Source organism: Leuciscus leuciscus (assembly GCF_965113295.1).
Source record: "Leuciscus leuciscus genome assembly, chromosome: 2".
NCBI lineage: Eukaryota > Metazoa > Chordata > Actinopteri > Cypriniformes > Leuciscidae > Leuciscus > Leuciscus leuciscus.
In genome coordinates, this window is record NC_138726.1 from 39,137,317 (window position 1) to 39,152,848 (window position 15,532).

Below are 15,532 nucleotides of genomic sequence, written 5' to 3' on the forward strand. Positions count from 1 at the left end.
ATGTGATTTTTTCATGGGATGGCAAAGCTGAATTTTCAGCAGTCATTAATCCAGTCTTCAGTGTCACATGATCCACATGCCAAACTTTTGAACGAAGTGGATATTTACAAGCATTACAAGTATGTAAGAATCCTTATCAGTATGGAGTAATGTGTACCTTGCCTGCTAAGTAGAGCATATGTGTGTCTGCATCATAGAATGGAAAAAGCAGTCCTGACAGGCCGTCAATCTCCTCTTCAATGATCGGCATGGACAGATCCTCCTGTCATGAGAGACAGTGCAGTAAGAGAGCAAATAACTTTGAACCCAGATTTGCAGATTCTTTTTCTTTTAACAAATGAATGTTGAGATACAGTACTTTCTCAGAACCTAACAATGTACGAAGAGCAAAGCAACCAGCTTCTTTACCCATATTCTCTCTCCACTGCAGTTGAGTGTAGCTGTTTAGCTACACTTACACAGAACAATTAATGTGATTCTCACACAATAATTACAGGGAAGATGCTGAGAAGAAAACAATGACTTTCAGCGATCTTAATCTTTAGGGTAATGCAGACATCAGGGACAATGTGTATTTCTGGATGAGTTTTGTAAATGAGCACACACACACACACACACACACACACACACACACACACACACACACACACACACACACACACACACACACACACACACACACACACACACACACACACACACACACACACACACACACACACACACACACACACACACACACACACACACACACACACACACACACACACACACACACACACACACACACACACACACACACACACACACACACACACACACACACACACACACACACACACACACACACACACACACACACACACACACACACACACACACACACACACACACGCGCATTTGTTTTTCTGACATTGTGGAGACTTGACTTAATTTGTCTTTATACTTAACTAATAGTATTTTCTAACACCGAAAACTATACCTACCCCCACCCCTGACCCTCCCTGACACATTTTAGCATTTACATTTTAAATAAGATAATATTTTCTGCTTATTACATTTTTTGTTTATTTTCCTCCTTGACTGATCCCACGTGATTTCAGGTTTAACAGCCCTTCGTCGGGAATGATCAGGTCAAAACCTGACCCACACACATAGGTTGTCCTCACCTGGTCCCAGAGAGCAATCTGGCGTGTGTTCCAGCGAGACACACCTGTCGTTAGGAGTCGTTTCATGTTGCCTAGGAACACAACACGGTTCACTTTGTGGTTTTTAAAGTTTGCCTCCTGCTTGACAATATAAAACAAAAACACGTGAAAATTTCAGTTCTGCAAACAATTTTCTCAATAGTGCATTTACAAAATAAGGTTGCATGAAATATGATGGTTATTCCAAAAATTCATGGTGATGATGGATATTTTCCCTCTCGATGTGTACAAAATATTTTAGAAAATAAAATGAGTTTGTGTGTAGGGTTATATAAATAAAAAAATATGGTTCAAATATTTTGGGGTTGGTAAGATGTTTTAATGTTTCTAACAGAAGTCTCTTATGCTCAACAAGGCTACATTTATACAGTAAAAAAGTAATACTGTGAAATAATATTACAATTTAAAATAACTTTTTTCTATTTTAATATATTTTAAAATGTAATTTACTCCTGCAATGGCAAAGCTGAATTTTCAGTAGCCATTGCTCCTGTCTTCAGTCACATGATCCATCAGAAATGATTCTAATATGCCGATTTGAAACAGCATTTATTTGAAACAGAAATCTTTTGTAACATTATAAGTGTCTTTACTATACTTTTTAATCAACTTAATGCATACTTGACGAATATGAAGAGTGCAGAATGAAGTCAATATCAGATATTAGAAGGAATGTGATTGAAATTTGCCATGAGTCTGTCTGTTTACTTGGGACTGTGAGTGTTTGAGTGCTGGATATACTGAAAGACTAAACACACGCAATCCACACCTGTAGCACTTTGCCAGAGCGGGGCTCAATCACGCGGAGCTTCTTGTCCTTGCAGCTGGTGGCCAGCAGACTCCCCTCTGTGTTAAATGACATACAGAGGACCACGTCTGTGTGGCAGTCAATCATTTTCACCGGCTCCCCAATCTCCAGATTCCAAATCAGGATCTACCGAGACACAAAAATACCAACAACACATTAGTCATACCTCAGATACAGTCTTGTTGACCGTTTTATTTCTGTGAGTGGCAGTATGGCACTCTCATGTTCATACTGTGGACAATCAAAATAAGTTTTCACAATCTTAAGTACCAACTGTCCACACTGTCCATGTTTTAACTTTATAGCTCATATTATTGATTTTGAGACTGTCAAATTCGGTTGTAATTTTTTTGATTACCTTGTAGTCATAGCCAGCACTGAAGAGAATCCCACTAGTGGTTGGGTGCCACTCTATGAGGCCCACGCGTCTGCTGTGACCATACAGTTCTAATACAGGCTCTGTCAAATTCCTTCTCAGTCCTTCATCAGGAATCTCCCATATTCGTACCTGACACATTCACAGACACAAAGATGCAGAACTAAAAAAAATATAACTTTTAAATCAACTATATCAAGAAGGTTTAAGACTCTAATGTCAGGTTAGTTATAATTATATATCTTCATAAATGGTTAAATCAGTCTCATATGACAAATACAATGTATAACAAACACGGAAGCATTCAAATAACTGGATTTACCTATCATAATCCAATCAGAGCTATCTAATAATAATAATAACAACAACAACAATAATGTGTTTACATATTCTGTCCCTGTTATGATTTTCGACAAGGCATTATTGGCATATTTCTGTGTTTTTTTTAATTTTTTTATTAATGTCAAACCATTTTAATTTCTATTATTATTTCTCTTTTTTAAATTAATTATTTTTCATTTTGCAGGGTCACTTAAAATGATTTATGTAAATCAAAATCACATTGAAATGACATTTAAATATTTATCCCTTTCCTAATATATCCCTATACTTGATGTGACAATTTAAAATTGTCACATCAATAATTTGCATTCATTCATAATTGGCTAAATACATTATGGTTCAATAAATACAACTTCTATTTAAGTGATATATTTAGTAAATTTTATATTACAAAATATATTTCTAATAAATACAACTTCTATTTAAGTGATATATTTGGTCCGGTTATATTAATATTTCGGTGACACTTTACAATAAGGGTCATTTATTAAACATTAGTTAATGTATTAACTAACATAACTAACCATGAGCAATACATTTGCTACTGTTTTTGTTCATCTTTGTTAATGTTAGTTAATAAAAATCCAGATGTTCATTGTTTGTTCATGTTAGTTAACAAGATTTTAATAAAGTATTAGTAAATGTTGAAATTAACATTAACAAAGATGAACAAATGCGGTATAAGTGTAGTTCATTATTAGTTAATGTTAACTAATGTAGTTAGTTACACTAACTAACCTTATTGTAAAGTGTTACCAATATTTAAGTAATATTTCAGGTTAATGTAAAACTCTTTCACCATCCACATCATGAAAAGTAAATGGTTTTCCATTAATGACAACAAAAATAAACTGAAACATCTAAAACAAGTTTTCACTGTTTCCACAGTTTTTTTTAAATGATGCTGACTAATTTGACCATCATGAGGATTTTACTTACAGAAGAGTCCTCTGAACAAGACGCAATTATATTGTCATGGAAAGGATTCCATTTGATGTCCAGCACTTTGCCTTGGTGACCACAGACCTTTGGATAGTGAGGGTCGATACGGCCAAACTGCGGGAGGAAAGTATAGGTTACTGATCTGATGGTTTTATTTACACAAATAAAAGAATGTATGGACACACATAGCAAGACATGGATAGTTGAAAACATTCAAACAGCTCCATTGTAATACACACAAACGTCCACTGTGTGGAGCTACATAACTACAGTCAGACAGTCAGTAGTAGACAGAATGGTAGTCATGATGTCATGAATGTTTGATGCCACTTTAGTCCATTGACCTCTTTCTGAGGTCCTTTGGGATTTGTAGTTCAGGTCATGCATGAGTGCACCCTGAGTGGGCTTCTTATGAAAGAGTCTTCATCTGTCAGGGCTTCAGTGCAATGCAGTGATATAGTACTGTTAGTGCTGTGATATCGGAGAAGTTATTTCATTGTTGAAGAAATTTTGTAAGCTTGAATGTGAATTGTTGGTCAAGAACAGAACACGTTCATGTCTGACCCAGAGAGCAATCACACGTTCATGTCTGTACTCTCTGTGCTATTTCTACTAGATTAGCATGATGGAAATCTGTGTTAGATTATGGCATTAAATTAGCACAGCGATTGCTCGAGGGGTGTTTTTTAAATATAATTTTCTTGGGCGAGGAAATGTCTTGATTTCCCACAGGAGATCAAAACTCAAAAGCACACTGAAAATGGCAGATTATAAAATGCTAAAGCCTTTAACTGTTGTGGCCAAAGAAAGTAATCGGCTATAGTTTGTTGTTCAGATGTTTGCCTGCATGTGAGGATTTCTGATTTGTCAAGGTGTTTTCCAAGACTATATATAGCTCTCAAGACTGATCTTGCGCTTATTCAAACAGCTCATCATTGCCTCTCACATCATGATAACAATGTGAGAAATTTGTGATAAAAGATGTACTATAAAATCATATTGTTGGACACCCTGTTTTCCAAAACGTACATTTTTAGAACTAAGATGAAAAATGACTCAAACAGGGCATTATTAACAGCACAGCAGCACAAAAATGGAATAAAGTATGATTTAACTAAAACTGCATTATCAGTGTAATGAATGAATGTACATATATGACATCTTTAATGATCTCTTATTTGCATTAAATGCATGCATAATGATCATTTAATTGCATTTAAACATCATGACATCTAATACACAAACATGATTATGCATGATTTTCTCTGAGGGACATTTTCATATATGCACAGAAGTTTTGAAAGAGATGCTTTTGCATTTTACACCCATTTTTCTTTGGGTTTCCACTCTCTAATTATTCATTGTTTTTCACTTCCTGTTTATTGTTATTCTTTTGTGTGTGTGAGTGTGTGTAGGAGTGTGTTGGCAGTGAGTGGTTGTTGAGATGGATGTTTTGGCTGCAGATCAGACTGAATAGTCGCTGTCTGAGATCTTAGAGTCAGAGACAAAAGGAGATGATATATTTAGCCACACCCTCTATTGTGAGCAGCACAATGATGCGTGAGGAACAGCCATGTGATTACACTAATTATGATGTCAGTGGATGTGCCTCTAGACTGCCATAACTCTAATAGCACAAACAAAAATATGGTCTTATAGGGCACAAATTTAACATCCTTAGCAGAAAAGTTACAAGGCTTTGCTGAGTCACACTTCCATTAGTGTCTATTTAGTATCTACATCTAATTATGGAGTCAATATAACATTATTATGGAAGTCCATAGAGTATGCTGTAAAATAATTTCTGCTCCTATCAGTGTCTACTTTTATTATACGTTTATTATTGTAAAAAATGCCTGATCCTACATTAAACACCTTCCTGAATGCACATTTCAGGGCTAAAGTTTGTCGTTTTTCTTTCTAAATAATATGCTAAATACAATAGCGCATGAGTGATGACTCACTATCTGACTAATCTGGCTGAGCTAGACCTTTACTAGAATATAAGCGGCAGAGACAACATTTTTCTAAATGCAGGTTTATATCGTATAAACAAAAAATACTTACAATATCCGCATTTTTAACTAACATAAATGTAAGATAGCCTGCCTGCACATACTATATGCATAATATTTGGATATGTTTTACTAATTAATGAATTACTTGATACAAACTGATGATTGGCAGTCTAATACATATTTAATATTCTGTTGTAGATATTCAGAGAGAGAAAGATGAGTATGGAGTTTTTCTGTAGATTTACACTGCCACATCCTCAGAAAATTGAAATGACTGGCCAGTGCTACTCTTTTCTAAAGTCTAGACTGTTAAAAATTATTTTGCTTCTTCCAAGCCCAACATTTTCCATGGTTCCTGAACAAAATTCTAAACAAAGGGCATTTCAGTTTTCTGAGCTTACTGTATGTTAACTGAGGCATTATTAAAATGGGTGTGGGTCCACTTTTGGGCATGTTAAGGTAGTCTGAAATGGTTGGCAGTTTCCTATCTGTGTTGCCAGATGGCCCAACTCCCTCTTGTTTGTGTGTGTGTGTGTGTGTGCGCCTTGAGCCTTTTAGATGGGAGTTCTGAATTATTTTAAGAATTCTGATATCATCCCAAACCATTACAGCACACATTATCATTCAGAGAAGTTTCTGTCAACAGCAGCTTAGGTCAAGGAAAGGAACGGTTTCATTTCCAAACGGTTAAACAGTTAATGATGACATCATCGCGAATACCACAGTCTTCTATTCATGCTCTTTTTTCTCTTTCCCTCGGCCATCTCATCTTGGTTTCTGAATGCAGTTTCCATTCCACAACTGAAGCTCCTTTGTCAAATGAGGAATTCCATTTGAAAAGCCAATGTTCTGCCATTATATTTTTCCCATGTGTCTATATCTCAGATGTATTATGAGAATGGATGATCCTCCTTAATCAGACAGTTGTCCCTGTAAAATAGACTAATTCAGACTAATGCCTTAATAAAAGCATTAGAGAAATTGAATGAGCTATACATATTACAACAAATACAAAAATTGTTACTTTAAGAATAAAAGTTGGCTAAATGCAAAAATCTTAAAGTCTGTATATTATTTAGACCTATCATCCAACTGAGGTTGAACTATTATCACTTATTAAATAGCTTCACAGTGATTTCTATTATATCTATGCCAGATTTCAGTGATTGTGACAGTGAACTTCTCAGTATTACAGTATGCATGCAAACTTTGCTGGGAGCTGTCAATGCTAGGCAGAGAGAGAAAGAGATGCAAGGGAGATGGAGGATGAAGAAGCTGGGAAAAACAGAGCCCCACGTGGTGTCCAGAGAAACACACATGCTGAAGTCAGAGGGACTGAACTCTTTTTCAAGGCCTGTATGGGAGCCCAGTTGGAGTCACAAACACTGTGGAATGAGCCCATGAAGAGCACAAAGCTGGCCTTCTACGTGACACTTTAACTGGGCGACTCTGAGTGTTCATCACAAAAGTGCTATTGATAGTTTATCCAAGTTGGCTGAGAGCATGACCGAGGGTCTGCAGGCCCACTGGGCAATGTAGCATGACCGGATGCGCTCAAGAGGAGGAACAGAAGAATAGACAGAATAAAGAGAGGAGATGACTGGAGAGAAGAATGGGACATCAGAGGTTCTGTGCCAAAAATTGTCATTGTCATGTCAATGATAAATAGTGTGTGTGTAATTTTTTTCTGTCTGTGCTATTCTTGCAGTCTGGCCACTTGCTGTGAAGGTGGAATTTGGAGTCACATTTAAATTCACTTGCATTTTGTCTCCTTAGGATTCAGTTACTTGGTTTTTCAAAAATTCTTTCATTATTCACTCGCCCTCATGTTGTTCCAAACTTGTATGACTTTCTTCTGTGGAACATATTTTTAACTATATAATGGAAGTCAGTGGTGACCAAAACTGTTTGGTTACTAACATTCTTCAAAATCTTGTTTTGCAGAAGAAAGAAAGTCGTACAGGTTCGGAATGACATGAGGGTGAGTAAATGAAGACAGAATATTAAGGTTTTTTTTGGTGAACTATCTCATTAATCTAAAGGAAAAGCATCTGCTTTCTGATCACTATAGTCAGGCTTTTGGTCGGCCTGTAAACAGGTTAACAGAAAGCTTTAATTTAGAGCATGTCAAGCCATGGGTGAAGGACTTCATGGTTCTAAAACATAATAATAATAACCTTTATTTTCTATAGCGACTTTAACTGTACATTTCAAAGCGCTTTACAGAAACAAATAAAACTAAAATACACCATAAAAAATAATGCACAATAATAATAAATAAAAAAAATACAAATATTCAATTAAAAGCTACCCTAAAAAAATATATAGTTTTAAAGTAAGATTTAAAAATGCTAAGAGATTTTGCTTGCCTTATCTCGATTGGTAAAGAATTCCATAGTTTTGGAGCTATTGAAGAAAAAGCCCTATGTAAGCGAGTTAAAGGAACAATTAAAAGACCAGTTTCAGATGCAAAAAACAAACATTTGATGTCTTCCAAATGATTAAACTAGATCAATGGCAAATAACAAAACAGTGTGCTCATTAATGTACTCTTTGGGAATATAACCCTGTTGAAAGAGATCATTTTGAACACTTCTACGGTCTCCTTATATAAACATTAAGTCACGAACCCATTGCTCCATTTTAAACCTGCCGACACCTATGTGACCAAAATAAGCCTCTTAAAAAGGTTAGCATCATTCATGCTGCTGATTGTTAGTCTCTGACGCCCTACATTGTGTCGGTCATTAATTTAGTGCAACCCAGAGCCGTTAAGACAAACTGTCTAGAGAAAACACCAGTGCTGTGCGCGCGTGACTGTGGTGGTTACCTGAGTGACCGGGATCACAACGAAAGATCCTCCTCCCGCGCTCTCCGTTACTATGGCGAGGAACTTGGCGTTGACCGCGCAGAAATGGTTGTCATGGACGTTCTTTGTGATCGGGATGCCCTCGAAGCAGTGCTCTCGGTTCGCCACTTTTCCATAGACGTTTCGAAACTTGGAGCTCCGGTAGGTCGGCCGCCATGACATCTGCAAAGCACATGCAAAGACAACAAGCTTAGAAGTGACTTTTAAAGTCTAAACTTTTAAAAAATAAAGGTTCTAATAAGAGCGCCACCCAACCAAATCTGTTTAACGTACCTTCATTATACGTAAAAGGATTATATGAACGTGAACTGATGCTTTAAACAAAGACTGGGGATACTCTCTTTACATATTAACAAGGCCCTTTATAAGTTGTTGCAAAGAACCAATGAAGAACCTTTATGTTTAAAACAACATTAAACATGATTAGTTCTAATCAAAAGATTGCTGTAGCTTTTGCAAGAATAATCTTTTTGTTTTTAAAGGGAAATATATGATTAAGTTAAAACCATGTTTATTTTTGTCATGATACCAGTGGAGAACCTAAATCTGTGTTTTCGCAATAGACCAGCAGGATTGAATGAACCAAGTGACACAAAGTAAACAAGACTAAACACAAACCAACATCCAAAACCCAACCATTAACCATGCAGCCAAACATCACTTAGGCCTTTTTGGAAACTCATACACAGATCATGTCAATAAATATATAACATCATATGTCCAATGACACCATGATATGAAAAGTGAAATTACAGATAAGAGCAATATGAATATTGGACCGGCTAGTGTTGACTTGGCTCCATTTTCCAGTCTGAAACTCTTTAGAAGACTCCGCCACTCAAACAGGAAGCGGTTGGTGGATGCTTGTAAAATTTCACTAAGCGCTCAAACCACCGTTTGTAGTTTAGCCTAAAGGAATGTGTAAGCAACAATTTAGCCTCTAATGAATGAGACTGTGCCATTCAAACTAAAATGAGCTGCGATTCGAACAGATAATGGCCAGAAGGAGAAGAAGTGTTAAATCACCAGTGTCTGATCTGAATCTTTCAGATGACTGAAATCACTCATGACTAAAGACTGCATTGTGAATAGTTGTGTGTTGTGTATGAGCACATGCATATAGTCTTTAGTTTATTTGTAACATTTAGATGTTGACTGACTGGGAATTACTAGCACGGCAAAAAAGTTTGGCTAGTCGCATCCTGTTAGCAGTGAGGGATGAAATTGCATCTATCTGAGATCTTTCTCCATCATATTAGTTTTTCTTACATCCACATGTCTAATTTTCAGCTCTCCCACCATGTTGAATGTTTACAGCTGTACTAAAGCATTCAGCGGTTTGTGTGCGTGTTGTCTTGCCTGTTTAACCATAACCGAATCAACCAGAGAGAGGCCTTGAGGTGTAGAGAGCTGTGCCTTTGAGATTTGCATACAAGGACATTCATTCATTTAATGCTGCTCGTACATACACACTCGCTCACTTCCATGTTTCTCCAAAAGACACAAACAGACCGCTATCTATCTGTGTACTTTACACAAGTAATAAGCCTATTTCTATACATAAATCATCAAAATATACTTGCTTATTCAGTATGAAAATAAAATAGGCCTAGATCATATTTATTATTATTGTCACCTCAATGTCTGACTCCAAGTTATTGAGGCTAATTTCCTACCTTTCCTTTGGTTTTGAGTTGACCACCCTCTGTATTCTGCAATCATCTACAGAACGAGCCTGTATCTTCTCCGGCTTCCTGCGTGCATGTAGTTTGCCGGCCTGAGTTACTTGCATCTGTTTCTCTCTTTCCCTTTTTCCTCCCACAGCCTCCTTTCATCCCTCCCTCACTACTTCATTCCCTCCCTCTTACCAGGCCCAGCCCCACATGCCTCCCAGACACAAGTTGTTGCTCCATCCTCTCTTTATGTCAGTGTTTGCTTATTCATTTCTTTCAGTTTACTGATTCCTTACCATCTCATTCAGTTTATAAAACATATCGATCTCAAAGACAGTGTTATATAGAAAGTTATATAATAAGTATGATGCAACTGCACTCTGTCTACTTATGTCTGGGGGAAGTGTCCTCATTTCCACTGGAGGGTGATTATTGTTTTATGCGCATCCACTATGGTAGCTATGGTCTTGAAAAACATAACAACCTTCTTGTTTCTGAGCTCTCTCCCCATCTATGTTCCTATTTTTCTTCTTTTTTTCCTCTCTCCTCTAAATGTCCAGTCCTCCAGATGTCCAGTTAATATGATGTTCTATATTTAAGATGAATAGATTTACAGTTGGAAATACATGACACGATTAAAAGTTTCAGCAGTAAGTTTCAGATGTGTGTCATTTACGAATACAAATGCACTGCAAGCCATTTTGCATTTGTATATTTACAGTACCATTCACAAGTTTGGGGTTGGGATTGGTAAAAATTGTCAATGTTTTTGATCTTTATACTCACCAAGGCTGCATTTATTCTATCAAAAATACAGGAAAAACAGTAATATTGTGAAAAATTATTACAATTTAAAATTCTTGTGATGGCAAAGGGGAATTTTAGCATCATTACCCCAGTCTTCAGTGTCACATGATCCTTTAGAAATCATTCTTATATTCTGCTTTGCTGCCCAGGAACCTAATTATTATCAATGTTGATGTCTTATTCTTATCAATGTTGAAAACAGTGTGCTACTTAATATTTTGGTGGAAACCGTGATGCATTTATTTTCCCTGATGAATAAAAAGTTCAAAAGACAGCATTTATTTGCTGTCACGTTTGATCAATTTAATGCATCCTTCCTTGCTGAATAAAAATATACATTTATTAAAAGAAAATTTTACTGACCCCAAACTACTGAACCATAGTGTATATTTTCTTCATAATTTAATTGCCTCTTGCTTGTAGGATATATTGTTCCGCAGTCTATAGATCAGTACAGATTAATAAGTATGATGTTCAATTTCTTTAGGCATAATTTACTTAAGCAGTTATGGTCTGTGAAATCTACAGATAGATTGGCTGAAGGTTGACCATGTAATCACGTTCATTGTATTTAACCAACCAGTTATGTTTACTATGTTAAACAGTGTAAATTCATTTTATTTCTTTTTTCTGGCAGGACGTCCTAAATTGATCCTGTACATGCCGAAGATGTGAGAGGCTGGTAAGTTGTTCTGTGGTTGGTTGATTTACAGCTTCTCAAAGAATTATAATTATGCTATGTGATATTATTAGAAATAAACAGGAGAATGTTAATAAGACCTTGGGAATTGTCCGGAGCGTTCTCAGGTCTATGATAAAAACAAAAGTCTTTCTCTCTCTAATTATGTTGAATGATTAAATGGTATATTTGGCTAGCTCTTGACAACCTCTATGCAGACAGACAAGATTTATTTAACTTTAGTGAGAAAGCACTCTCTCCTTGGCCTCCCCTTCAGCTCTGCTCTCTGTTCACCATGTGTCAGTAAAACACCCTACAGATATTTTGTAGTCTGGGCTGTCTGACTGTTGCATTTGTTTAATGACAGTCTGATGCTTATTGCCCGCAAAATGGCGAGATTTGGCCGAAATTGCCCGTGTTAATGTGACTGGCTGGTGCTATGTAACTTCTGCCAGTAAGAGCACATCTGAAGCACTTCTGAAAAAAGTTACATGGTCAGAAAACATGTGCAAAAATTGCACTTTTAGGGGTACAACAGCTTGTCACCCGGAAAGTACCTTTAACGGGACACCTTATCTACCCATTAAATGGGGTAGGGGGAAGTCGTGGCTTAGCCTAATGGTGAGAGAGTCAGACTGGTAACCCGAAGGTTTCGGTTTCGATTCTCAATACCGGCAAGAAATTATTGAGTTGCCCTTCAGCGAGGCACCCAACCCCCAATCGCTCCCCAGGCTCCACTGCAAATATGGCTGCCCATTGCTCTGGGTTTGTGTGTCCACAGGTTTGCAGTGTGTGTGTTCACTACTCACTGCTCCTAATGTGTGTGCACTAACTTGGATGGGTTAAATGCAGAGGACAAATTCGAATATGGGTTACCACACTTGTGGCCTTCACATGTCACTTTCACTAAAAGTCCCTCTAGGAGTACCTTCTCAAGCTGTTGTACCCCTGAAAGTAACATTTTTACACTTTTTTTGAGAGTGTATCGAGCTGATATTATTAGTGCTTTTCAGGAAGAGCTAATGACAGTTTTTTTTATTATTATTATTTTATTATGAATTGCTTTAAATCATTGAAATGTAAAGTACTTATTTGATGCACTCTATGAAGTTCAGCTTCAATTTCTATGACCTGTGAAATAATCGGTACTTACATTTTGTTTTTCTGAAACTGGTCTATTTCTGTAATTAAGTCTATTTCAGATCAGCCTAGCCCCTAAACGTCATGTAAAAAATAAACAAGCTGTGGTTGGTAGATGTATTTGTCAGTCAGATGTTTTTTTCCTGGGTAGAACAAGCTTCAATCTGGACCAGATTTTATGCTGTTAGTCAAAACTCTAGCAACACAAAAGTACTGAAGCATGTATCATTTTGTCTAGGATGGTGTCACTGCAAATAAAGCAGACTGTTTGAGAGAAAATTATTTGTGTGATGTGCGTGTACCGTTCCACTGTATGTGAGCTTGTACACACATGTGCTCTTTTTGCTGCAGGATAGAGAGACTCCAGAGACTACACTCTTTATTGACTTTTTCAGTTTCTTCTGCATGCTATGTTTTTGGATTTTCTTTATTCCATCCATTAATGCATCTTTCTACCATTTATTGCAGATATGTACTTAAAAGTTAGGTCACTAATACGTTTTCATTTCTCTCCGTTTTGGCCTTACGTCCACACGGAGAAAGCGTTTTTGTCCTGCAAAAACTGAGCTTTTTGAAAAATGCTTTCCCAAGTGGATAGATTTAAAAATGGCATTTTCGCTTTAGTGTGGACTGTGAAAACCGAGGTATCTGCAATACATGAAAGCAGTTGCGTTTTAGACCAAACATATAATGGAGTGCTACCTGGACGCATCAGTGAATGGTGAGATAATTTGCTAAATAAAATGATCCTACTAGAAGAATAGCATGAGACCTTTATTATGTCTGTTCCATCTGTATCATCTCAGTGAGCTTTTAGGAGGTTTTACGCGTGCACAGGAAGGTGAATTTAAGATTTTCCGACATTTTAGTGTGGAGGCTTGAAAACGGTACTGTGGACATTTTGAAAGGAAAACGCTATTAATGTACTGTATCACTCCATTACAGCATCCAAATGTTAGATCTCCCCAACCAACTCTGCCTATGAATATTATTCATGCAAGGAATCACTCAAAGATACTAATATTCCAACAGCTTCCAAGACAGGAAGCAAGCCTCTTCTGTCTTTAAAATGTGGCACACAAATGGATGAAAGGCCTCCAGAGGGCCACAGTTGGTTGTTAGTTAGACTGCTTTCAGCCCCTCACCATGCCCGTCTTTGTTGGGCATTAGCTAGGCTCTAGTTCCTGCTTCTGAGTTCCGATGCCATTCTGTCTCTGTGGGAGTTAAATAACTCTTGAGCCTGGAGACCCACTGCCTGTTTTGGCAGCTTTGGCTCCAGCTGTGAATGAAATACAGCTGAGAGAAAGCCAGGTCAAGCTGCATGCTGTCCTTTCACACACAGAAAAGTCAGAATGAATGCTGGTGACTTTAGAGATGGGTTTTAGCACAGAGTTTGCTATAGAAAATTCAGCATTTACTTATGTTATGTTTATAATGTGTTTTCACTAGATTTGCTATATTTGTGCATGTACAGTGTAATGAGATCATCCTAAGCCATGAGCTTATGTTATTCAGCATTGACAATACCTTGAGGAAAACATAATAACATGTATAAGTTAAGTTCCAGAACAGAATGATTTTGTCAGAGCTGAAGGGCATTTAAATCTCTTCAATTCTCAGTGAAGACAGAACTCTGGGGAGGGAGGAAAACGGCTCAGAGATGGGATAGAGACCCTCATTACTACTGTACTGGAGGGTGTTTTGTGTATTGGGGTGCCCTTTGTTTGTTATTGTCTTTCTGCTTGGCTGTTTTTTTCCACCAGACTATGCAGATGCAGCTGCGAGTATCAACTGACACTCAGGTTTTAACAGGTTTTCACATTGGCCTAACTGTTAAAAGGGAGAAAAATTATGACAAATCTGCATTGTTTTACACTAGGGGTCTCCAACAGGGGTCCGTGGCAGTAGGGGGTCTTCCAGTGATTGTCTTGACTGATTTCACAACTTTTGATATGTCCTAACTAAAAATAACAATGCAATAAGATGTTGATTCAGTATCAGACTGATTTAAATTGGTAACTCGTCTATTTGAACTATTCATTTAAAGAACCGTCTCATAAGAGTCATTCGTTTTGGAATCAGACTACACTCTGTATGTTTTTGAGTGACTAATAAGGATCAGCTCAGTTATTTGTTTGTGAATCGGACTACAGTGGTCAAGTTTTTGCAGCCCATGAGTACAACTCAAGATAAAGGCATTTATTGACTTCTCTTTTACAGCACAAAGTCTTTTTATTGCATTTAATACAGACAGCAACAACTCGCATTCACAGCTCACGTAAAATATGATTTATTTTGCCATGATTCTAAACAGCAGGTTGTTGATTTAGGATCATTGGGAAATGTATTTAGTGTATCATGACATACTTCCTCAAAAACACACAAGAAACAAGACCACCAGTTTCCTCCCTTTTTTTCTCTGTAGTAGGGGATCAGACAGAGAGGATAGGTGCAGTCAGGCCACAGCACTACAAGCTGAAAGACTGAAGGGAAGTGGTTTTATAGAAAGGGGAGACCAAATAATAAGAAGAAACATTAAGAAATATCCTCCTTTTGTAAATCGTAACTTTTACTACTCAGAAAAATCTTTTTCTGTGAAATGTAAGCATTAATTTTCTGCCAAGGCACATTTCTTACATTCAAATTGATTACATTTTAAAGGTTTTATTT

The 15,532-nt window shown here is 37.1% G+C and overlaps 1 protein-coding gene across 2 annotated transcripts in view; it reads right to left on the reverse strand.

Moving 5' to 3' along the window:
* coro2ba (coronin, actin binding protein, 2Ba) overlaps positions 1-15,532 on the reverse strand; it is a 45,232-nt gene that overhangs the window by 8,153 nt on the left and 21,547 nt on the right. Inside the window, exons 1-7 of one of the 2 annotated variants that reach the window (XM_082162276.1) lie at positions 10,240-10,376; positions 8,525-8,725; positions 3,674-3,790; positions 2,375-2,524; positions 1,978-2,142; positions 1,170-1,286; positions 158-262 (exon numbers count right to left, since the gene is read on the reverse strand). In XM_082162276.1, coding sequence (XP_082018402.1) covers positions 158-262; positions 1,170-1,286; positions 1,978-2,142; positions 2,375-2,524; positions 3,674-3,790; positions 8,525-8,725 — 855 coding nt within the window. In that variant the 5' untranslated portion in view covers positions 10,240-10,376. Of the gene's footprint in view, positions 1-157; positions 263-1,169; positions 1,287-1,977; positions 2,143-2,374; positions 2,525-3,673; positions 3,791-8,524; positions 8,726-10,239; positions 10,377-15,532 lie in introns of those variants that run through there. The other variant, XM_082162275.1, reaches the window with a different exon arrangement.